Source organism: Pongo pygmaeus, chromosome 16, assembly GCF_028885625.2.
Source record: "Pongo pygmaeus isolate AG05252 chromosome 16, NHGRI_mPonPyg2-v2.0_pri, whole genome shotgun sequence".
NCBI classification, from domain to species: Eukaryota; Metazoa; Chordata; class Mammalia; order Primates; family Hominidae; genus Pongo; species Pongo pygmaeus.
In genome coordinates, this window is record NC_072389.2 from 55,434,715 (window position 1) to 55,460,422 (window position 25,708).

A 25,708-nucleotide genomic window follows, 5' to 3' on the forward strand; every position below is an offset into this window, starting at 1 on the left:
TGTCTGTTGAATTAATGGGTTCCATTTTTCTGGTTGATTGTGACAGGCTTTCTTTCCTGAAGCTTAAGGACCACTGGGTTGGGCATGAGGGCCTGAAAAATGATGTAACAAAATCAGATGTGAAAAAATCCATTTAAACTCAATCTCTCCCGGGCCCGGCCTTACCCTACCACAGGCTTACTTACCTCCTAATTAATGACTCTGTCCAGCCCTCTGGCAGTACACGGTAGGACAGCAGTGCTCTCCTTGGGTCTCAGTGCAGCAAGTAAGCAGGTGGTGAGCACAGGATGGGCTGGAAAGGACCTGTGAGTAGGATAGTGGAGGACCCTGTACAAGGACAGAAACCCAGACACCAAATGATTAATATATCCAAGGGCTGGGATTCCCAGCCTAGTAGCCCAAGGAAAGATAGCTTAAAGATATTCTCTAAAATTTTTCTTCTTTCCCTGCTCTTAACTAAAGTTTGCAAAGGAGGTGATTGTACATCTCCATCCAAGAACAAAACTAGCACTTTGCCGGCATATATGGGAATGCACTTTATTTTCTTCAGAAACGGGGAATGAAGAGGTAAAAACAAACTCTGAATCAGGTGTTAATGTTATTGAATCTGAAAGAGGATAGAGTTCAGATTATTCTATATAATAGGTGCTAGTATTTGAAAACGACCTTCCCACAGCCTCTGAGAAAAGGGAAGTAGATCGTTGGTAGAAAGATGACATGGTTGCTTACAGATATCAAATGCTAACAATTATGTAAGGCCTTGTGTGACCTGGTAACTCATGATAAGGAATTACCTTTGATTCCAGGGCTATTTAGAAAGCAAGAGTTCATATAAGCAAGAACTTTAACTTGGAGAAATAAAATTTAACATCAAGGAGATTACTACTTAATTACATAAATGTAAAATGAGTATACATTTCCTTGTTAAACGTTTGCTTACTCCTGGTGAACTTAAACATTTTTATGACCTCCAGGCGATTTGTTTTGTGTGGGGAAGAAGGAGGAGCACATGAATGTCTCTCTCTACATATATAGTATTATAATATGCATCATCTTGCTGTACAAAATACCGTTATTCCAAACTGCCAATGATTGAGGTGCAAAATTACAGTTACAAATGGCATTTTAGGAACTATTTTTAGATTGTCTTCAAGGACTATTATTAATAGCACCAGTTTGTGTTTCAGTTGCTTTTCTGAATGAAGAAAAGAGATAAACCTTCAAGCTTGACTTGCTCATCAACCAACCATTTCATGATCAGAGTACATTTCCTTTCACTACCTTCCTTTTGGACCTTACCTTCTTGGTAAATATTTCTGGGGTGTTTTGTTTAATCCAGTCAGTTACTCATTCACTGAGGCAGTCTAGTAGCAGAACAAGCTACTAGACTGAATGTTTTCCTATTGGAAAGCTGCAGGTTTAGCCTGAGCACCTGACACCTTAGTAATGAAGATTGATTCAACCCACCACCTACCCAATCTCTCTGCCTTCTAGCAATGGGCTTGTTTATTCAGAAAATTCTTCCTTTTTCCTTAAAAAAAAAGGCAGGGGCAGACTTAATATGCTACCTTAATTTTTAAAAATTTTCTTTGAACAGACTTTAAGGGGATGGGGGAGTAGTGTTGTAATCACTTGATTTTTCAACACCCAAGTGTGTGCTCTTTCTCTGTGGGTTTATTTCAGTCTACAACTTAAAACTAGACTGATGAAGAACTGACTGATGGAGCTGTTCTACACCCTTCAGGCAACTTTCTGTGACTACTGTTTCTCATACTCAAACTTTTAATAAAGCTTGAGGTTTTGCTCTTCAAGAAAAGATCATCCATGTTACTCATTAAATGCAGATCCACATGATTGAACAAGCATTGAGTAGAAGGCCAAGCAGCCAGCCTCTTCCAAGAAATAAGGCACTTTGCTAGAACTTAATCTGAATGGCTCATACAAGGAGGTGGGACTCTCAGAAGCCCAGAATGATTCTTTTCATTTTGCATGTGACCCTCCATACACTGACTTGGTGAGCCTCTTCTCATTTGTAGAAATAAGATTACTGGTGTCTATATCACAGGGTTGTTATGAAAATTATGTGAAGTGATCTATGTAAAACTATACCAACAGTTCTATGCAAATGAAAATTTTAAATGTTTGTTATTAGTAAAGAGAGAGGTGGGTGCATGCTGTGATGTGCCACCCAGATCCCCGCTTTAGGACTGACAGACTCACTCTTCAGCTGCTGGGAGCTCTCAGCTGAGACCTTTCGCAGGACTTGTCCTTGGTTGAAAAGAGACACTTTGCCCAAGGTTAAGCACCACCACCCCAGCCTGAGTCCACTGGACTGGTCAATGGGCAGGTGTGAAGGCACAGCCTACCTCCCTTAATTTGGGACAACTCTGAAGGGCATCCCAGGTCCAGAGTCACCTTAGGATTAGAGGATCTGCTGAGGGAGGCTTCTGTTGTGACTGCATTACAGTTCAATGTCTCCCTCTATCCAGTCTGCTTCCCTTGCAGCCTCACAGGTCCCATTCCCAAGAGCACTCCTGCATGCACATCTCAGAGTCTCAGAGAACCCAACCTTGAAAAATAGAATTATAGGAGCTTATATGTTCTGGTTGATAGATAAGCAGACTTTACAATAAGAATTATAAAAGATAGGTAGATAGATATTTTATGCTTACATTAGAAAATATGTAGGCCAACCAGGCAGTGGCTCACGCCTGTAATCCCAACACTTTGGGAGGCCAAGGTGGGCGTATCACTTGAGGTTGGGAGTTCAAGACCAGCCTGGCCAAACTGGTGAAACCCCATCTCTACTAAAAATACAAACATTAGCCGGGCGTGGTGACAGGCGCCTGTAATCCCAGCTACTCAGGAGGCTGAGGCAGGAGAGTCACTTGAACCCGGGAGGCAGAGATTGCAGTGAGTTAAGATCGCGCCATTGTACTCCAGCCTGGGTGACAGAGTGAGACTCCATCTCAAAAAAAAAAAGAAAGAAAGAAAATATGTGGGCCCAAACATATCTACAAAAGACTCAAGAAAATAAAGAAAAGACATTAAATATCAACTAGATAGTTGACAGGTAGATTCACATCCAGAATTTCCTTTCAAATTTAATTTTTTCTTTCTACATCTTTAAGGGAAGAAAGGCTTCCACAGTGTGTCCAGATATGGTTGGCAGGCCACTGGAAACTCAAGTCTGCCCAAATAACAAATCTACACCAACAGCCTAGAGGAGATGGAAGGAAATGGTGTAGGGCAGGGGCAATGGCCCTCCCTTCAGATTAGATGACTTGCATAAAAGGTCAGGAATCACAAACTATATGCCTGCAGAGGGCCAGCTGGGAACACGAATGAAGTACACATGATGTGAAGTTGCTTGGACTGTGATCAAGCATGGCACCAGCTTAATTACGTTTCCTTTTATTATTATTAATTTTTCATACTAATACCTGAGTACATTTTTCTTTTTTTTTAATTTTTTTTTTTGAGACAGGGTCTCACTCTTTGCCCAGGCTGGAGTGCAGTGGCATAATCATGGCTCACTGCAGCCTTAACCTCCCAGGCTCAGGTGATCCTCCCACCTCAGCCTCCAGAGTAGCTGCGACTACAGGTGTGCCCCACCACATCTGGCTAATATTTTTTTGTGTGTGTATTTTTTTGCAGAGGTGTTTTGCCATGTTGCCCAGGCTAGCTGTGAGTACATTTTTCTTAAAAAAAAAAAAAAAAAAAGAAGAAGTACAGAAAAACTTAAAGTCCCTTTTGACCTACTATTTTCCCCTCATTAAGATGATCACTTGGAGGTGAAAAATGAGAAAAAAAAGACTATTACTAAGTCCTATCTATTCTGCCTACCATATATCTCTTAAATACATTCACTTCTCTCTACCCACTGCTGCCTACACAGTGTAGACAAGCTTCATCTAACAGCTGGTCTCCCTACCTCCGCTCGGTACCCCTCCAGTTCACTTGCCTGGCTTAAGCCAGGCCCTCAGGGACCTGCGCTCTAAGTCTCCAGCCTCTTCTCCCAACCTTATTCCCCTCCCACTCTACACTCCAGTCAGCTTTAACCTCTTTTAGTTACTCGGGCCCCAGGCGGCGTTGGCTCTGGGCCTTTGCATAAGCCGTTCCACTGCCCAGACTCAGGCTTAGTCAGTCCCAGCTGATCTTCATCTCCACCGTCTGCTCATCTTTCAGGTCTCAGTTTACAGGGCACTTCTTCTAGGTCGTCTTTCTGCTTCCCACCACCACCTGCTCCCCAAATACCTTCTCCTTCCCCTGTTGTGACAGCTGTGGCAATTTATTTTGATTTTTGTTTGTTTGTTTCTCCTCTATTAGACCTGGGCTCTATGAAAACAGGGAGAGTGTTTTGCTCACTGTCATATCCAGCATGTAGAGACCTGCCTGGCACACAGGGAACACTCTTTAAATAGATGTTGAATAAATGTTGGGGGGGAGGGAATGAGAATGGATCCAGGTAACTTATGAACGGATTGTTTGACTATGGACCCTGAGTCTCATGACAGGAGGAAAGAAAGGAGATTTCACAATTCTTTAGCAGTAGGAGTTGTTGTTTTAAAATTTGCCTCTGTGGGCCCTTGCTTGTAAGCAAGGCATACTTGTATCTCAGAAATTATTTCATCTTACATTATGTTTCATTAAAGGTTTATCAACTGCCAGATCTGAATCCTTTAAGCAGCTTTAGCTTATTCCTCTGTCTCTTCCACACGAACATCATATCTTGTGCAAATTTTTTTCAATTATAAACATTTATTGAGCACTTATCTAGTAGTTCTGGGGGTGCAAAGATGATTTGATTATTATCTTAATTTCAAAGATCTCCCTGTCTAATAGAGGAGGAAATGAATTAAACCACATCCGCCATGCATGGTGGCTCACACCTGTAATCCCAGCACTTTGAAAGGCTGAGGTGGGAGGATCACTTGAGCTCAGAAGTTTCAGATCAGCCTGGCCAACGTAGCGGGACGTCGTCTCTACAAAAAGTTAGCTGGGCATGGTACTCCTGTAGTCCCGGTTACTTGAGAGGCTGAAATGGGAAAATCACTTGAGCCCAGGAGGTTGACGCTGCAGTAAGCCATGATCACACCACTGCACTCCAGCCTGGGAGACAGAGCAGGACCCTGTCTCAAAAGAAAAATTAAAAAATTGAACCCTATCATACTGTGTATAAGTGCCCTGATAATTGTAAATACGGGCTCCTATGGGAGCTGTAGAAAGGAGCAGCTAACTTTGCAGAGGGTGGGAAGGTAACAGAAAAGAAGTGCTACCTACACTGAGTCTTGAAGGATAAGCAGGAGTTTTCCAGGTGACCAGGGGCTGAGAGACCATGAAACAACCTGGGCAAAAGTAATGAGACGTGAGCATATGGGTACCTTCAGGGATTTTCCATCGATCAGTGTGGTTAGAGGAAAGAGGACAAGAGGTAGAGAGTAGGAGATGACACAGAAAGCAAGCAGGAGTGGGACCGGGAGGGACCTCCGGTCCTCCCGAATAAGGAGAGTGGATTCTATCACAAGGGATGAACAGCCCTGAAGGATCTTAAACAGGGTGGCAACAAGAAGTTGGATGAGAGTGAAGCTGATAAATTAGGAGCAGGAAGAGACTCAAGGGCGGGACGTTGGTCAGGAGACTATAGCAATAATCTAGGTAGGAAATAATGAGGACGTGAGCCAAGGCAGTGGCACAGAAGTGGATGCTACCACCCCCGTTTCTACAACAGTCATATTTCTGGTAACTTTCTGGAGTGCTGAAGGATTAGAGAGCAACCAGACAAAATTTTTTTTAAAATGTAAAGGAGGGGAATAAAGATTCTTGGGGCAAAAGAAAAAAAAAGAACTGTTCAAGAAAGTACAATTATAGCACTTTACTTGGCTATGTGGTGAATATTTTCATAGTCACAATTATGTTGATTCTGATTATTGGTTTTCAGCTTCTAGAGCAAATCCATAAAGCTAGGAAGACAGAATAATGGTATCAGAATAAATGTAAATGCTATTACCCTAGACAATGTAAAGGGAAGATAATAACTGTCAGAAATGAACAGGGTGAAATGGAAGTAGGGATCAAAATTGATAGGCCAAGAACTAGCAGGAAATGCATATTTTTTGGTGATGGAGAGGTAATTGCTAGAAGAAACAGCTTTTTAAAAATTGACAATGGTGGGCCGGGCGCTGTGGCTGCTGCTTGTAATCCCAGCACTTTGGGAGGCAGAGGCGGGGGGATCACAAGGTCAGGAGATCAAGACCATCGTGGCTAACACAGTGAAACCCCATCTCTACTAAAAATACAAAAAAAAAAAAAAATTAGCCGGGTGTGGTGGCAGGTGCCTGTAGTCCCAGCTACTCGGGAGGCTGAGGCAGGAGAATGGCGTGAACCCAGGAGGCGGAGCTTGCAGTGAGCTGAGATCGCGCCACTGCACTCCAGCCTGGGTGACAAAGCGAGACTCCATCTCAAAATAAATAAATAAAATAAATAAAAAATTGACAATGATTTCCCCTAGGCATTAGCTTCAGTTGTGAGGAAGGCCTGGGTAAGGACTTGTTTATTTTCATTATAAACCCTTTTGTACTATTTGATTTATTGTTACCAGGTTCATGAGTCTTTTGATTAAAATATTTTTTAAAATTTAAATGCATCTATCCTGGTGATATTTCTTGTCTTCATGGAGGTTTCATACACAAACATCTGAAAAACAAAGCATATCAGATGAATTAGGTGTAGCCTCCCCAAGGTAATTCCCTGGGACATTTAGTCACCTTCCTACCCAGCACTTTGGGAGGCCAAGGCGGGCGGATCACGAGGTCAGGAGATTGAGACAATCCTGGCTAACACTGTGAAACCCCGTCTCTACTAAAAATATAAAAAATTAACTGGGCGTGGTGGCGGGCGCCTGTAGTCCCAGCTACCGAGAGGCTGAGGCAGGAGAATGGCGTGAACCCGGCAGGCGGAGGTTGTAGTGAGCCAAGATCGCGCCACTGCACTCCAGCCTGGGCGACACCCGAGACTCTGTCTCAAAAAAAAAAAAAAAAAAATATATATATATATATATATATGTATATATATATTCACTTCCGTTATCACAATTCAAGACAAGTAGGCTTAAAAGCAGTCTCACTTTACAGCTTAAAGGCACAAAATCCAAGTAGCAAGCATGAAATGTGGTTTGCATATTAAATCAGTGCCTTTAACATTTTTGACCTTACCCAGTAAGAAATACTTTTGTGCGTGACCCAGTACCCACACACCCACCTAACTGAAACAAAACTTTTAAAAATGAACAGCCCTGTTCATCTATTAGGAATAGTTCCTAAAACAGTGTTATAGGAATACTGCTATCTGGAAGAAGCAATATTAAGGGTAGTGTGTACTAGGCATTTTTCAAGGAGCTTTATAACATTTATTGATAAGATTCTGCTACCACTCTTGAGATGAGTACTATTTTTATTCCATTTTAGAGATTCAGAAAATGATGCTTAGAGAGGTTAAGAACTTCTCAAGATAAGCAGAACTGTCAGTAGAACTGTTACCTTTTACTATGTTAAGATGTGCTTCAAAATTTCTATTTCCTTCTTTTAAGTATTTTTCATTTTTTTAAATATCGCTCAGTTTAAATGATTTTAACAATCCACTACTGTAATTATGACCCACAGGTTGGGAAACACTGCTCTAAATTAATCACGCCTTTTTTTTCCCTCAGATTAGAAAATGGGCTTTTGAAATTTAGAGCTTATTTCTCAGATCAGTTTAACCTTCCTAGGAAATTACTTGTTACTGATGCATAAGAAAAAATTGTTACATAAAGTTAGCTTCTATCATCTTTGTTAATTAGCATGGTTCCCTTCTTTTCATTTCTGTTCTCCTTCCTTAAAATTTTCTCTTTTTTTCATCTTTAGTCCTGTGTGGCACATATTAGGAATAGCCAAATTTATTTCTGGAGTATATTTAGATATATATCAGTTATACACTGATATTTCTTGGGTTTTGCCCATATGTCCATTGGTTTGCACTTGCCACAAGAAGTACAGATTTCAGCCAACCATCTGCTATGCTTGTGAAACCATCAAAACCCAACCTTCCCTCAAATATTGGAATCTTGTGATTTTTTTTTCAAACGTAGTAAATTTCATGTTTAAAATGCATAATAGGGCTGGGTGCAGTGGCTCACGCCTGTAACCCCCACGCTTTGGGAGGCCAAGATGGGAGAATTGCTTGAGGCCAGGAGTTCAAGACCAGCCTGGTCAACATAGACCCCATCTCCATTAAAATAATAATAATAATATAAAATGCATAACGATAAGCATCATTTGTCATGCCCACACATTTAAGCAAAAAATTATGCTGAAAATAAAATTATGATGCTTATTGAAGCACTAATAGAACTTTAATAGACTGATTCAGTTTGTTTTGATTTTTTTCTTATTAAGAACTACAAGCAGCCGTCGAAGAGATACTGCCAAGCCTTAAAAAAGATGATGTGTCCATCTATTACGTGAGCAGAACTTCTAACACAGATGGGATTGACTCTTTCCTGGACAAAGTAGATGAAGTATCAACCGAACCTATCCCAGAGTCATGGAGGTCTGAAGTCACTTTTTCCACTCCTGCCTTATACATTTATACTTCTGGAACCACAGGTAAAAATAAAGGGGGGATTCTCCAAAAAAAAAGGATCTGAAGGAGTTAAATGTTGGCACAGGTTTTCAAATCTCTTTCTTTGGCAAAACATATTGGGTAACTAATACTTCAGGAGATTTAGTTATTTGCCTGTGGGAACTGATCTTATTTCATAGCATGTGATCCCATTTGGGTTTCTCCAAGCTATGCATATTTTCCCCCAGTTGGTATAGAACAGATAAAGAGGTTAACCAAGAACTACAGAAGTAGTTATGATGATGAATGAGATTTGGCACTGAATGGGTAGTTGGAATTTTTTTTCATGCTTGTTGTATTTTGATTATATTACATCCAGAGTCCATATAGACTGTATAATTGATTATAAATGGAACACAGGAGAAGACCAGTGAACAATGAGGGGGTTCTATTTATATAAATGTTTTAACCATTATCTTCCCGTGCAACACTGATTTGGAGCTGTTTGGTGCTATGGATGTGGGGCGGCTGTAGCATAAGGCCTAAAATACTGTATTTCATCAAATCTAGGATGCCTTCAACTGTAAGCTGCACCATTATGAGCCACTAAGAAGAAACACTGACAATTAACAATGTTATGGGAACACTGCTATATGAAAGAAGCAATATTAAGGGTAGTTTGTACTAGGCATTCTTCTAGGAGCTTTACAACACTCGTTGATAAGATTCTGCCCCCACTCTTGACATGGGTACTAGTTTTACTTCCATTTTAGAGATTCAGAAAATGATGCTTAGAGAAGTTAAGAACTTCCCAAGGTAAGCATTAGAACTGTCAGGATTCACCTTGCAGGCTGATTCCACAGCTCATACAATTGACAGCTCTACCCCAGTACCTTCTTGTTTATTCATGTGATAGATATTTAGTGTCTGCCTACTACAGGCCAGGAAGACCAAAGTGTAATAATATGAAGCCCGAGGGATATATTTAAAAGAAGGACAGGAAGCCAGCCCCAGCATGCCAATTATTATTATTATTACTGGAAAATGGAATCCATGAGTCTTTTACCTCTCTTGATTAAAATTTTAATTTAATTTAAGCAGATAATACAGGTCTTCTCCTTGTTAAATAATCAATAGACCAGGCTAAAATTTCCTTGAGCCTTTTATCTCAGCTGCAGCTGACAGGAACTGTCTCCTTCACCTCGACAGGCCCTCAGCACCCACCTGAGTTCACAGTTCCTGGACCTGAGTTTAACCTGATTGTTGACTTCACATCATACAGTCACTTTTGCTAAGTATTTAAGTAAATGAGAGGAAGCCAGGAATGACATATTAAAGCTGGTGCCCAAAACATAATGTCTATCTTTTTTTTATTATTTTTATTGCCAGGCCAACAGAAAGGTGAGATGGCACAATTAACCAATTGCTTCTGCTGCATACAGACACTCCCTTAAGATATGGGACTTTTATCATCATTTCTTAATAGAATGGTAAAATTAAATTGTAAATGTTTATTTGGGAAAGGATTGAGCCCTTGGTTAGTGAGGAGGAATTCTAGTCTTAGTACTGTGTAAACAAGTATGAAACTTTGTTATAATGCATGTTTTCACAGTCAAATAGAAAACCCCTTTTATTGGGAGGCCGAGGCAGGCAGATCACGAGGTCAGGAGATCAAGACCATCCTGGCTAATACGGTGAAACCCCATCTCTACTAAAAGTACAAAAAATTAGCCAGGTGTGGTAGCGGGCACCTGTAGTCCCAGCTACTCGGGAGGCTGAGGCAAGAGAATGTCATGAACCAGGGAGGCAGAGCTTGTAGTGAGCCGAGATTGCACCACTGCACTCCAGCCTGGGCGACAGAGCGAGACTCTGTCTTAAAAAAAAAAAAGAAAAAGAAAAAAAAAGAAAACCCCTTTTAGGGAGAAAAAAGAGAATGAGCATCCTCTGATTTAATCTCATAAGTCAGAATTTATATTTAATTGGAAGACAATTAGATGGGTGTTTATTTTACTTTTTTCATTTTCTCTGAATCAAATATTTGCTAGGCCAAGCACAGTGGCTCACATCTACAATCTCAGAACTTTGGGAGGCCAAGGCAGGAGGATCACTTGAGCCCAGGAGTTTGAGACCAGGCTGGGCAACATAGCGAGACCACATCTTTACAAAAACATTAAAAAATTAGCTGGCATAGTGGTACACCTTGTAGTCCTAGCTACTTGGGAGACTGAGGTGGGAGGATCACTTGAGCCCAGGAGTCTGAGGCTACAGTGACGTGCCACTACACCCCATGCTGAGTGACAGAGCAAGACGCTGTCTGTAGAAAAAAAAATTGCTAAGTTACTCTTGTAAACATTAATTAAAAGAATTCGTTTAAACAGTTGGAGAATAAATGTTCCCGTTCCTCAAAGGAAGTCATTAGCACAAAATTATATAATAGTTACCAGATATTCTCATTTCTTCATTAATACAAAACCTTAATTTAGGAAAGTTCTGAAAGTACTTCAAGGCAACAAAGATGAGCATTTCTTTTTAAAAAAATTCAGAGGCCAGGCACGATGGCTCATATCTACAATCTCAGCACTTTGGGGCCAAGATGGGAGGCTCACTTGAAGCCAAGAGTTCAAGATCAGTCTGGGCAGTAAAGAAAGACCTTGTCTCTACAAAAAAATATAAATAAATAGCCAGGCATGGTGGTGCACACCTGTGGTCCCAGATACTTGGGGGGCTGAGACAGGAGGATCACTTGACCTGAGGCTGTGATGAGCCTTGAACACCACTACACTCCAGCCTGGCAACAGAGTGAAAGCCTATCTCAAAAATAATAATAATAATACATAAAACAAAAAGCTGGCCCGTTGTCAAAGAAAATGAATTTTGAATTGTGTTTACAATAATGGTAGGTTGCTAGCCATATTTGTCTGCCTTGTAACAAGTTGCTGCTATTTGGGCAATATCTGGTGAAGGTACCATCAAGTATTGAAGAATCTGAGTCAACAGAGATCTGTCTTCCTCTTCACGAAGTCTGCTTAACCACTCAGATATTAAACTCTTAGTCCCCTTCCCAGTGACTTTATGCCCTCCCCAATTGAACTGTTCTTCCATGAGAAACAATATAAGCATACACTTACAGAAGAAAATCTTACAAAAAACAGATATAAATTATGGTTAAGAAAATGCAAGCACATTTAGTCTAATGTACTAAAACTACACTGAGATACCGTTTCTCACCTTTCAGACTGACAAAGGCCCCAACATTTAAGAGCACACATTGACAAGTCTAGGAGGAAACAGGCACACTCATGTATTGCTGATAGGAGAATGAATGGGGACAGCCCTTATAACTGGCAATGTGGAAGTTATCTATCAACATTACAAAGACTTTTTTTTGAGACAGAGACTCATTCTGTTACCCAGGCTGGAGTACAGTGGCAGGATCAGGGCTCACTGTAGCCTCAACCTCATGGGCTCAAGCGATCCTCCCACCCAAGTAGCTAGGACTACAGGTGCATGCCGCCACGCCCAGCTAATTTGTTTTACTTTTTGTAGAGGAGGGGTCTCACTATGTTGCCCAGACTGGTGCTGAACTCCTGGGCTCAAGCGATCCTCCTGCCTCAGCCTCCCAAAGTGCTGGGATTACAGAACTGGCCAACTTTTATCTTTTGACACAACAATCTCACTTCAGTGAATTTATCCAAAAGATATGGTGTCATTCATAGTGTGAATTGCCATTTGGACGAGCTTCTTTACTGCAGCATCATTTGTAACAGTGAATAGTATAAATAAATTTTAATACACTTATAAAAGGACTTGAAGGAGCTGAGAAAGAGAATAAATAAATGAATAAATAAGGGAAATCTCTATGTACAAACATGAACAAATCTCCAATAAACATTGTTAAGCAGCAGAGACAAAAAACATGCAAAAGAGTGTGCATATTTCTCTTTTTTTTGAGATGGAGTCTCGCTCTGTCACTCAGGCTGGAGTGCAGTGGCGCTATCTCAGCTCACTGCAACCTTTGCCTCACAGGTTCATGCCATTCTCCTGCCTCAGCCTCCTGAGTAGCTAGGACTACAGGCGCCCACCACCACGCCCGGCTAATTTTTTGTATTTTTAGTAGAGACGGGGTTTCACAATGTTAGCCAGGATGGTCTCGATCTCCCGACCTTGTGATCCGCCCACCTCAGCCTCCCAAAGTGCTGGGATTACAGGCGTGAGCCACCGCGCCCGGCCAAGTGTGCATATTTTTTAATGGAAAAGGCAAGAACATATAAGCAAATGTTCATATTTGCTTTGTTTGTATAAAATAACTCTAGTATATAAGAAATCTCTCTGACTCTCAGCCTTCACATCTGTGGATTAGAGAATATAATTCTGTTTATGTCATACATAAACTTGTTATGGATTTTTAAAATGTCTTGCAAAGTGGTAGCCACAGAGCAGAAATTCAGTGGACAGTCATTCCTCTGTTTCTGTTTCTCTTCAGATTATTACTGTCATAACCATCTAACTCAGGAGTTAGCAATCTATGGCTTGTGGGCCAAATACAGCCTCCCACCTGTTTTTGTAAATAAAGTTTTATTGGAACACAGCCACACTCCATTTATGTATGTGTATGGCTGCTTTTGACTACAATAGCAGAGTTCAGTTGTTGCAACAGAGATTGTATGACCCACAAAGCCTAAAACATTTACTTTCTGGTCCTTTATAGAAAAAATTTGTCAACTCCTGGTCTAACTGGTCATGGCCCTTCCCAGTGCAATTCTCAAAACACAGGATGATGAATCTTCCTAAGCCAGATCTCTCTCCTACACTGTAAATGCCCAATCTTGGTTAACTCATGCCTTCTCTTGTATATTTGCAAAGGTCTTCCAAAAGCAGCCATGATCACTCATCAGCGCATATGGTATGGAACTGGCCTCACTTTCGTAAGCGGATTGAAGGCAGATGATGTCATCTATATCACTCTGCCCTTTTACCACAGTGCTGCACTATTGATTGGCATTCATGGATGTATTGTGGCTGGTAAGCTTTTTCTACAAAGTGTTGGAGGCGAGTGCACATATACATTTTCTCACAAGGAACAGTAATACAAAATTTGGCTACATTGCTGTCTGCTAGGAACAGTCTTCAATTTTGCATTAACAATAAGGCTATTTGAATCACATATTACAAGCAAGCATCTAAAATAATCTGTTTTTTCATGCCTGCTTATCTAATAATATAATGCTATAATTGTTCAGTATATCAAGAGACAAACTCCTTTAAAATATTTTAGGGCTGGGTGCAATGGCTCACACCTGTATTCCCAGCACTTTGGGAGGCCAAGGCAGGAGGATTGCTTGAGGCCAGGAGTTCAAGACCAGCCTGGGCAACATAGCAAACCTCATCTCTACAAAAAAAAAAAATTAGCCAGGCATGGTAGCTCAAGTTTGTAGTCCCAGCTACCCAGGAGGCTGAAGTAGAAGAATTGCTTGAGTCCAAGAATTCAAGATTGCAGTGAGCCGTGATTGCACCACTGCACTCCAGCCTGGGTGACAGAGTGAGACCTCGACTTTAAAAAAAAAAAAAATTTATCTAGGTTATGACACTTGAGTCTTAGATTCTATGTCATGTCATTTCCATCTTTAGAAACTTGCATGTTAATCTCCACCAGCTTTAAACTTCTTCAGTTGTGTGCACTCTTCTGTAATCTCCCATTTCCATAGCTTTTCAGCTCTACTAGAAGGAGAGAAGATGGCAACTCCATCAGAATACTTGACTTGGCTTGCCATCTCTTCTCTTTCCTTCTCAGACTTTACTATTCAAATTGGAGTTGCCATCCTCTCTCCTTCCAGGAGGATTCATGTCACTTGTATACGTTACCGCAAAGTTCAATAGCCACCTCTTCCAGGAAGCTATATGTAACTTTCTGACTGAGCTAAAAAACAACTTTTTCTCTCATGTGGCATTTCATTTTAAATAATCATATATGTATATATAAAAATATATACACATATGTATATACACACACATATATGCATGTGTGTATATGCATGCATGTTATGGATGGATATTTGTGTCCCCCAAAAATGTGTATGTTGAAATCCTAACCCCCAATATGACGGTATTAGCAGGTAGGGCCTTTGGGAAGTAATTGGGTCATGAGAGTAGTGCCTTCATGAAAGGTAGTGCCCTTATCAGAAGAGACAGAAGACAGCTTCTTTCCTGACTCCGTTCTCTTCCATGTAACGACACAGGGAGATGATGACCATCCCCAAACCAGGAGAAATGCCCTCACCAGACACCCGATCTGCCAACACCTTGATCAGGACTTCCCAGCCTCCAGAACTGCGAGAGATAAATGTTGTTTAAGCCACCCATCTGTACTATTTTGTTATAGCAGCTCAAATACACACACACACACACACACACACACACAATCCAAAAATTTAAAATCCAAAATCCTCCAAAATCTGAAACTTTTTGAGCACCAGGACACCACAAGAGGAAAATACTACACATAAGTACTTAATACAAACTTTGTTTTATGCACAAAGTTATTTAAAATATTGCATGAATGGGCCAGGCACAGTGGCTTATGCCTGTAATCCCAGCACTTTGGGAGGTTGAGGCGGGTGAATCACTTGAGGTCAGGAGTTTGAGACCAGTCTGGTCAACGTGGCAAAACCCCATCTCTTCTTTAAAAATACAAAAATTAGCCAGGCATGATGGTGTCCACCTGTAATCCCAGCTACTTAGAGGCTGAGGCATGAGAACCCACAAGGCGGAGGTTGCAGTGAGCCAAGATTTCACCACTGCACTCCAGCCTGGGCAATAGAATGAGACCCGGGCCAGGTACGGTGGCTCACGCCTGTAATCTCAGCACTTTGGGAGGCCAAGGGGGACAGATCATGAGGTCAGGAGATTGAGACCATCCTGGCTAACACAGTGAAACCCCTTCTCTACTAAAAATACAAAAAATTTGCCAGGCATGGTGGCACGCGCCTGTAATCCCAGCTACTCAGGAGGCTGAGGCAGGAGAATCACTTGAACCTGGGGGGCGGGTGTTGCAGTGAGTCGAGATGGCACCACTGCACTCCAGCCTGGGTGACAGAGCAAGACTCTGTCTCAAAAAAAAGAAAAAAAAAATAGAGCAAGACTCTGTCTCAAATATATGTATATATAAAATACGTGTATGTGTATATAATATATATGTATGTGTGTATATATATAATATGTATGTGTGTGTATATATATACACTTGAGACAGAGTCTCACTCTATTTATATATATATTTAGTATATATATAATATAATATATATATATTACATGAAATCTCTCTCCCTCTCCCCTCCCTCCCTCTTAGGACCTCATTTGAATCTCTTACTGCAAGCTAACTTTTATTAAAATGATCTTTGTATGAGTCTTCTCCTCCATAGATTGGAAGCCCCTATCGAACAAAACCATGTCTTACTAATTTTTTGCATTTGAATATAAGGTACTCAATACTTGTTTGCAAATATAATTTATTTTTAAATTTCTACCTTTCAAAGTTGACAAATTAAACATAATTGGGAGAATTTTTTCCACCATTTCTTTCTTGACACTTTCTATGCTTTCTCTGTAGGTGCTACTCTTGCCTTGCGGACTAAATTTTCAGCCAGCCAGTTTTGGGATGACTGCAGAAAATACAACGTCACTGTCATTCAGTATATCGGTGAACTGCTTCGGTATTTATGCAACTCACCACAGGTAACACTCCCTCCATTTTACTATCATTTTGAAATGGGTAAGATGGAAATTCAAGTCACTTTGGGTTGTGCTAGGCTTCAACTGATTTGCTTATATCAGTTTTGAGTTTAGGATACAATTATCATGATAAAGTACTTGGCACTATACCTACCATATAGAGGGGACCTAGTAGGTGGGAGTTAATATTATTACTATGATGATTATTATTTACTGCCTTTTTACTTGTTTTCACATCTTACCCCCCACCTAGCATATCCTGCATTTCCCCCTTGCTTACTAAAAGCCACTGTCAAAGCCCAGTTCAAATGATACCTCATACATTAAACCTATTTGGGTCACTCCAACAAAAGTCATTACTCTTCTCCCCTACGTCATTTTATTTCTACCCTCCGTGGCCCTCGTCATGTTGCAGGAGTTTGTGTTCATGTCTCCCGTCCTTCCTTGGCTGTAATATCTTTGATGGCTGGAACCACATCTTGTCTGCTTGTTTTCTGTTATACCAAAGGCATACAGGAAACTTTTACTTAATGTTGTTTAATAAATAAATCCCTGTGTGACTTTGAAACCAGCCAGCCAAGTCTGTCATCAAGCTGGGAACAGATGCCCCAGGGCATCTCCAACGGCCTTGGATCTGCCCTGTTTGCAGATGTTCAGCTCTCGATGGGGTTGTTTTCAAGAGCTCCTCCTGCCCAGTCCCTCAACTCTCATCAGAGATCTGGTATCAGATAGGATTTATCAATGGTGGCACTGCTGACATTTTGGGCTTTTAATTCTTTGCCGCGCAGACTTATTCTGTGCATTGTAGAGTGTTTAGCACCCTTTGGACTTTGCCCACGAGACGCCAGTAGTAACCTCCCCACCTCCCCAGGTCGTGATCATCAAAATGTCTCCAGAAACTGCCAAATGTCCCTTGGCAGGCAAATGCTACCCTAGTTGAGAACCACTGTACTAGACAATGCAGTAAACTCACCAGATTCTAATCCCTTTCACCAGATTCTAGTTCCTTTATTCAGTCAGTTTAAACTCAGAGGGTCACTAAGTTGATAAATTGCTATTGATAAGCACCTGTTGTACTCACCTTACATACCAGCTGCTGTGTGACGCAGAAAGAAGTGTCGGATGCTCTTCCCCCAGGTCTCTCTCACCTCACTTTACTCAGTCTCTGCCCAGATGTTACCTCATTAGAAGAGAGGCCTCTCTTGCTAATAATCAAACATATCATCTGCCCCTCACTGTCCAGCTTGTCACTGCATTTCATGGCACCTGTCACTCCTGACATAGTAAAGGTTTATGTGATTATCGTCTGCCCCCCTCGCCCCAATTAAATGAAAGCCGCATATGAGCAGGGGCTCTGTCCACTACCAGATCCACAGCACCAAGATCTGTAAATGACACATCATAGGCATCAACAGATTTTGTGGACTGAACCTCTAAATCCTTGCCCTTGAAAAATGTGTAGTTGAGTTGAGGGAGCTAAAATGTTTCCCCAAAATGTTTGGGCTTACCACATATTATTCTGATTTTTTGGCATATTCAATAGATTCTTGAGAATCATCATTAACAGTGAGTTGGGTTAGGGCATTTTCCACAGCAGTTCTGTTCATGTCATTATTGAATTTTTTTCACATTAATATTCCACGTGGCCCCCAAGATAGCATGTCTCTCTATTAAAATCCAGAAATCCATATGGGGCCCTTCTGCTGGGCTTTTCTTCTCTACCTTAAAGGCACCCCTTTGTCAGTTAGAAAATCTCCTGGGGAGTGTGTGTTGTTTCTATATGTTCTAATGGGAGCTTCCTTTGGACTGGATGAAAATAAACATGTTTGTGTATAGCTGTCTTCAGGCTCACACATATCCACATATACACATGCACACATACACACACACATGCATGCACTCTCCCAGTTTTTCTCTTACTGTTGTCTCAAATACTGGAAAACAAAGACAATTTCATTGGGGTTTTATAACTTCAAAATATGCTATGATTTAATGCATAATCTTGAATGACCCCTGGACTTCCTATTTGCCAGTGCTTCTCCACCCCTGAGTTCTGTTTGTCTGGAAAATACTTATAAAAAGTATAATAAAAGATCAAAGTTATCTCAAAAAAAAACCTTCAGTTAAAGATTTTTTTAAATTATAGGTCATCAGTCCAGGCGCAGTGGCTCACGCCTCTAATCCCAACACATTGAGAGGTAGAGGCAGGCAGATCATTCAAGGTCAGGAGTTCAAGACCAGCCTGGCCAACATGGAGAAACCCAGTCTCTACTGAAAATACAAAAATTAGCGGGGCTTGTTGGCACGTGCCTGTAATCCCAACTACTCGGGAGGCTGAAGCAGGAGAGTCGCTTGAAGCAGGAGGCAGATGTTTCTGTGAGCCAAGATTGCACCAGTGCACTCAAGCCTGGGCAACAAAACAAGACCCTATCTCAAAAAAGAAAAAAGGAAAGAGAGAAAGAAAGAAAGAAGGAAAGAAAACAATCATATGTCATTAGACAAGCAAGAGATCTATGCAAAATTTTTTTTAAAAATTTAATCATAGGTCATCATAGGAAGTAGGAAGTACAGATTGTATGGGGTGTAGGGAAAGATTATATCAAAAAGACTTTGCAAAAAAAAAAAAGAACTGGATAAAAACTAGAATTAATGGGGGAAGGGCCTGGATCAATGTAATCCGGAACTTCTTCACCCTTAGAGCTGCCTAGAATACGCTGTTGCTGGAGGGACTAACCCCACCAATGACCCCCAAGCACTGGATGCCAGGGAGGCAACCTCTGCCTTAGCAGAGCAGCTAAACCAAGTGACACCCATCCACAGACGTACATGGCCCAGCTCATCAGGAGAATCTGGGGCCAGTGTTGGGAGGTGGAAGCCACTGTGCTTCTCTGCCCTCTTCTTAACCATATTCAGTAGCTTCTCTAGTAGAGCAGGGGGCTATGGAGAATGCTTCCAGCCACGCTCAGATCAGTGGTTCAGATTTGGCTCCAGGTACTTAAAGTAGTGCTGAGAGCAAGTACTCTGGAGTTAGTCGACCTGAATCCTGACTCTACCATTGGAGCAGGATAGTTAACCTCTCTAAATCTCAGCTTCCCATCAGCCAACAGGGAGATAATAGTACCTACCTCACATGGGGTCTATGAAGACAACCTGAGATGATATACGTAAACCACGTAGTAGCTGGAAATTAGTAAATGTTCAACACATGTTGCCATTATTATCATTATCATTTTCCATGCCTAACAGTGTGTAGCTCATAATAGGTACCCCATACATATTTGTTGAATGAATCAGTGAAAATTCTGCCCACTTACACAAAGGAAGAAATAAGGGAAAACATTCTACTTAGTTAATCACTCTCATCTGAGGTTGAATAGGGGATGGGATAGCAAAGCTATTGACTTAAGTGATTTTTAAAATATTATAGTGAATATTTTCTATTTTGCCATCTTCCCACATCGTATTTGGGCCTTTGCTTTCAGAGCACCTGTTTGTATTGAAAGGCCATCCTGATTCATTTCTTGCAGTGTATGGTTGTCAGCTCCCATTCGGTTTGTGTAGTTGCCTAAAAACAACGTCATCTAGGGAAAGTTATTTATTGGAGTATGATATTGCTAAAGCTCAGTGTTTCTTTCCTCCAATTACAGACTGAAGCTACAGTCTGTACTGGACAAGGCTCCAGTACGGGGTTCTCAATGAGGCTTTATGACACCTGCTGGAGTGTGGGAGGAGGAAGACAGAAAGGGAACCAAAAAAGAGTTCCAGGGGCCACATATAGAACCATGATATTTGGAAGGAGAAATAATATTGACCAGAACCCTGAAAAAGCTGAATAGACTCAACTTACCTCTAGTGTTGACTGCGTCCCCCCAGAATTAGATAACTTCTGTGGTCCCTTCTAGCCTAAAATTTCTGTCTGCATCAGCTTCATTCTGTTCAAAAAAGAGAATGGATGGATATGTTGCAGCACAGAGTGGAGAGTGGCCAATATGACTGGGGCCCAAGACAGAGGGAGGCCAAAAGAAAGAGGGAAGGGGAGCAGAATCAGGAAGGTTCGCCAGGGAAGGTGGGCTTTGAAGAGTATGGAGAAGTTCTGCAGCCAGGCAAGAAAAGAAAGGCTTCTGGCTAGCAGGAAAATCACATGAGCAGTGAGATGAAGGACCCAGCACACTGGGAACTGCAAGCAGTCTGGCAGGAGGTGAAGCTAAGGGGCTGGGTCAGGTGGCAAGGGCTTTACTCCGCTGAGACTCAAATGTTGAACATGACTAGCCATGACTAAAGGGCCTTACATGAGAGAGCACTGTGGGAGATGGCATTTTTAGACAGTCCTTTTGGCTACGATGTGAGAATACACAGAAGGATGAAGGGCCTCTTCTGTGAAGCAAACAGGTGGAGCCTTGTCCAGGCAGGAGTGTAACATTAATTATTAAGAACAGGGACTCTGGAGTTTTTCTAAGGTGATAAAGACCTTCTTCCCTTTCACCTCTTGGAAGTCACCCCAAAACAAGGCGATGAGAAAAACACACACAAGCACCATCATCTCAGAAACTAAGAGACATTGCAACCATGAACTACATAGTACAGGAGGCTAAAAGATAACAGTGACTGACATAGTAGGCTGAGAAGGGTGAAACTTAAGAGGCAAGTCCCAACAAGAAGGAAGCCAGTTGCCTTCCTGAAGGCTGAGAAATTGCAGGCTTTGAATACAGCTGAAGGTGGGACAAAGTGTCAGGCTTAAAACAGGGGAGTTATTTGAAAATCTGTGTAAGAAGTAAAATACGGAGGACAGGGGATCATGGCGAACGGGAGGCAGGACTAGATTGTGGCTCCAGACAGAGCAGCATGAGAGGCTCACATTGTGAATTTTAGCTCCAGATTGACTGCAAGAACTAACCAGCAACCCCAAGAGGACCCACAGACCCTCTGAAAGAAGTGGACTGCTCCTAGAGGACCCGGGAGACACCCCAAATACTGTGATTGCCCCAACTGCAGAAGTGGGAAAGGGAGACCCTCATCTCCCGAACACACACTGGAGAAGCTGAAGGTCTGTTTGCAGAAGTTCCCGACTTTACCTGGAGCTGAGTCAAGTTAGAGAGCCAAACCGAGCAAAATACAAAGGTAGAGGAAGCTGCAGAAAGGCCCTGGGAGCTCGCTGGTTCCCCTAGCAGGCCATTCCCACCTGGCACCACAGGGATCCATCAGGAGGGTGGCCAGAGGAGCAGGGGGTAAAACTCCACAGGGAGAAGGAATTCTCTAGCTAAAATTTGTGACAATTTGAACAGGGCAAGAAGACTCCTGGCCAGAACTCCAGGGAGGGTGTGAATCTGGCTTGCAGACTCCACAGGCGGAGAAGAACTGAAGCCCTTTCTTTAACAGCTGGGAGGCAGAAAGCCTTGGGCAAGTTTTCAAGCCTGACTCGTCCTCCACCTGGAAACAGACTCGGGGCCGTTGAGGGGGCACGGTGGGAGTGAGACCAGCCCTTCAGGTTGCCTGGAAGCTGGGTGAGGCCTGTGACTGCCAACTTTCCCCCACTTCCATGACAACCTGCATGACTCAGCAGAGACAGCCATAATCCTCTTAGGTACACAACTCCAGTGACCTGGGAATCTCGCCCCCATCCCCCACAGCAGCCACAGCAAGACCCGCCCAAGGAGAGTCTGAGCTCAGACCGGCCTAGCCCTGGCCCCACCTGATGGTCCTTCCCTATCCACCTTGGTATCAGAGGACAAAGAACATATAATCTTAGGAATTCTAGGGCCCTGCCCACTGCTGGTGCCTGTCCACACTATTACAGCTGGTGCTTTCTGGAACGTACCACCTCCTGGCAGGAGGCCAACAGCACAAAACAGGGCATTAAACCACCAGAGTTAAGGACCCCATGGAGTCATTGCATCCTCTGCCACTTGCACTGGAACAGGTGCTGGTATCCATGGCTGAGAGACCCATAAATGGTTCACATCACAGCACTCTGTTCAGACAACCCCCAGTACCAGCCCGGAGCCAGGTAGACTTGCTGGGTGGCTAGACTCAGGAGAGACAACAATCACTGCAGTTCAGCTCACAGGAGCCACATCCATAGGAAAAGGGGGAGAGTACTACATCAAAGGAACACCCCATGGGACAAAATTCTGAACAACACCCTTCGGCCCTAGACCTTCCATCTGAAAGAGCCTACCCAAATGAGAAGGAATCAGAAAACCAACCCTGGTAATATGACAAGCCAAGGCTCATCAACATCCCCAAAAGATCATACTAGTTCACCAGCAATGAATCCAAACCAAAAAGAAATCCCTGATTTGCCTGAAAAATAATTCAGGAGGTTAGTTATTAAGCTAATCAGGGAGGAACCAGAGAAATATGAAGCCCAATGCAAGGAAATCCAAAAAATGTTACAAGAGTGAAAGGAGAAGTATTCAAGGAAATAGATAGCTTAAAGAAAAAAACAGGGCCGGGCGTGGTGGCTCATGCCTGTAATCCCAGCACTTTGGGAGGCCTAGGTGGGCAGATCACGAGGTCAGGAGATCAAGACCATCCTGGCTAACACAGTGAAACCCCTTCTCCACTAAAAATACAAAAAAATTAGCTGGAGTGGTGGCAGGCGCCTGTAGTCCCAGCTACTCAGGAGGCTGAGGCAGGAGAATGGCGTGAACCCGGGAGGCAGAGCTTGCAGTGAGTCAAGATCGCACTACTGCACTCCAGCCTGAGAGACAGAGCGAGACTCTGTCTCAAAAAAAAAAAAAAAAAAAAAAAGTAAAAGAAAAAAACAAGCAAAAATTCAGGAAACTTTGGACACACTTTTAGAAATGCTAAATGCTCTGGAAAGTCTCGGCAATGAAAATGAACAAGTAGAAGAAAGAAATTCAGAGCTCGAAGTCAAGGTCTTTGAATTAACCCAATAAATAAAGACAAAGAAAAAATAATAAGGAAATATGAACAAAGCCTCCAAGAAGTCTAGGATTAAAAGACCAAACCTAAGAATACCTGATGTTCCTCAGGAAGAAGACAATTCTAAACACTTGAAAAACATATTTGGGTGAATAATTGAGGAAAACTTTCCAGCCTTGCTAGACCTAGACATGCAAATACATGAAGTACAAAGAACACCTGGTAAATTCATCACAAAAAGATCTTTGCCTAGGTACATTGTCATCAGGTTATCCAAAGTTAAGACCAAGGAAAGAATCATAAGAGCTGTGAGACAGAAGCACCAGGTAACCTATAAAGGAAAACCTATTAGATTAACAGAAGATTTCTCAGCAGAAACCCTACAAGCTAGAAGGGATTGGGGCCCTATCTTCAACCACTTCAAACAAAACAAGTGTGAGCCAAGAATTTTGTATCCAGCAAAACTAAGCATCATATATGAAGGAAAGATATAGTCGTTTTCAGACAAACAAATGCTGAGAGAATTCGCCATTACCATGTTACCACTACAAGACCTGCTAAAAAGAAGCTCTAAATCTTGAAACAAATCCTGGAAACACATCATAACACAATCTCTTTATAGCATAAATCACACAAGACCTATAAAACAAGAATACAAGTTAAAAAGCAAACAACAAAAAAACAAAAGCTCACAGGCAACAAAGAGCATGATGAAAGCAACAGTACCTCACATTTCAATACTAACATTGAATGTAAATGGCCTAAATGCTCCACTTAAAAGATACAGAACTGCAGAATGGATAAGAACTCACCAACCAACTGCTGCCTTCAGGAGACTCACCTAGCACATAAGGACTCACATAAACTTAAAGTAAACAGGTAGAAAAAGGCATTTCATGTGAAAGGACATGAAAAGTGAGCAGAGGTAGCTATTCTTATATCAGACAAAACAAACTTTAAAGCAACAGTGGTTAAAAGAGACAAAGAGGGACAGTATAGAATTGTAAAAGGCCTTGTCCAGCAGGAAAATATCACAATCCTAAATATATATGCACCTAACACTGGAGTTCCCAAATTTATAAAGCAATTGCTACTAGACCTAAGAAATAAGATAGACAGCAACACAGTAATAGTGGGGGACTTCAATACTCCACTGACAGCACTAGACAGGTCATCAAGACAGAAAGTCAACAGAGAAACAATGGATTTAAACTATACCTTGCAACAAATGAACTTAACAGATATATACAGAACATTTCATCCAACAGCAGCAGAATACACATTCTATTCAACAGTGCATAACTTTCTAACTTTCACCAAGATAGACCACATGGTAGCCCATAAAATGAACTTCAATAAATTTAAGAAAATTGAAATTATATCCAGCACTCTCTCAGACCACAGTGGAATAAAACTGGAAATTAACTCAAAAGGAACCTTCAAAACCATGCAAATAGAGGGAAATTAAATAACCTGCTCCTGAATGAGATTGGGTCAAAAACAAAATCAAGACAGAAATGAAAAAATTCTTCAAACTGAACGACAATAATGACACAACCTATCAAAACCTCTGGGATACAACAAAAGCGGTGCTAAGAGGAATGTTCATAGCCCTAAACGCCTGTAACAAAAACACTGAAAGAACACAAACAGACAATCTAAGGTCACACCTCAAGAAGCTAGAGAAACAAGAACAAACCAAACCCAAACCCAGCAGAAGAAAGGAAATAACCAAGATCAGATCAGAACTAAATGAAATTGAAACAAACCAAAAAAAAAAGATAAATGAAACAAACAGCTGGCTCTTTGAAAAGATAAAATTGATAGACCATTAGTAAGATTGACCAAGAAAAGAAGAGAAAAAATCCAAATAACCTCACTAAGAAACAAAACAGGAGATATTACAACTAACACCACTGAAATACAAAAGATCATTCAAGGCTACTATGAACACCCTTACACACATAAACTAGAAAACCTAGAAGAGATGGATACATTCCTGGAAAAAATACAACCCTCCTGGCTTAAATCAGGAAGAATTAGATACCCTGGAACAGACCAGTAACAAGCAGCGAGATTGAAATGGTAATTTAAAAATAACCGACAAAAAAAAAGTCCAGGACCAGATGGATTCACAGCAGTATTCTACCAGACGTTCAAAGAAGAATTGGTACCAATTCTTTTGACACTATTCCACAAGATAGAGAAAGAAGGAACCCTCCCTAATTCATTCCATAGAGCCAGAATCACCCTAATACCAAAACCAGAAAGGACATAACCAAAAAAGAAAACTGCAGACCAATATCCTTGATGAACACAGATGCTAAAATCCTTAACAAAATACTAGCTAGCCAAATCCAACAACATATCAAAAAGATAATCCACCATGATCAAATGGGTTTCATGCCAGAGATGCAGGGATGGTTTCACATATGCAAGTCAATAAATGTGATACACCACATAAACAAAATGTAAAACAAAAATCACATGATAA

At 41.6% G+C, this 25,708-nt stretch overlaps 1 protein-coding gene across 2 annotated transcripts in view; it reads left to right on the forward strand.

Moving 5' to 3' along the window:
- Positions 1-25,708, forward strand: part of SLC27A2 (solute carrier family 27 member 2) — a 53,694-nt gene that overhangs the window by 6,604 nt on the left and 21,382 nt on the right. Inside the window, exons 2-4 of one of the 2 annotated variants that reach the window (XM_054449992.2) lie at positions 8,436-8,645; positions 13,465-13,623; positions 16,208-16,332. In XM_054449992.2, coding sequence (XP_054305967.1) covers positions 8,436-8,645; positions 13,465-13,623; positions 16,208-16,332 — 494 coding nt within the window. The remainder of the gene's footprint in view (positions 1-8,435; positions 8,646-13,464; positions 13,624-16,207; positions 16,333-25,708) is intronic. The other variant, XM_054449994.2, reaches the window with a different exon arrangement.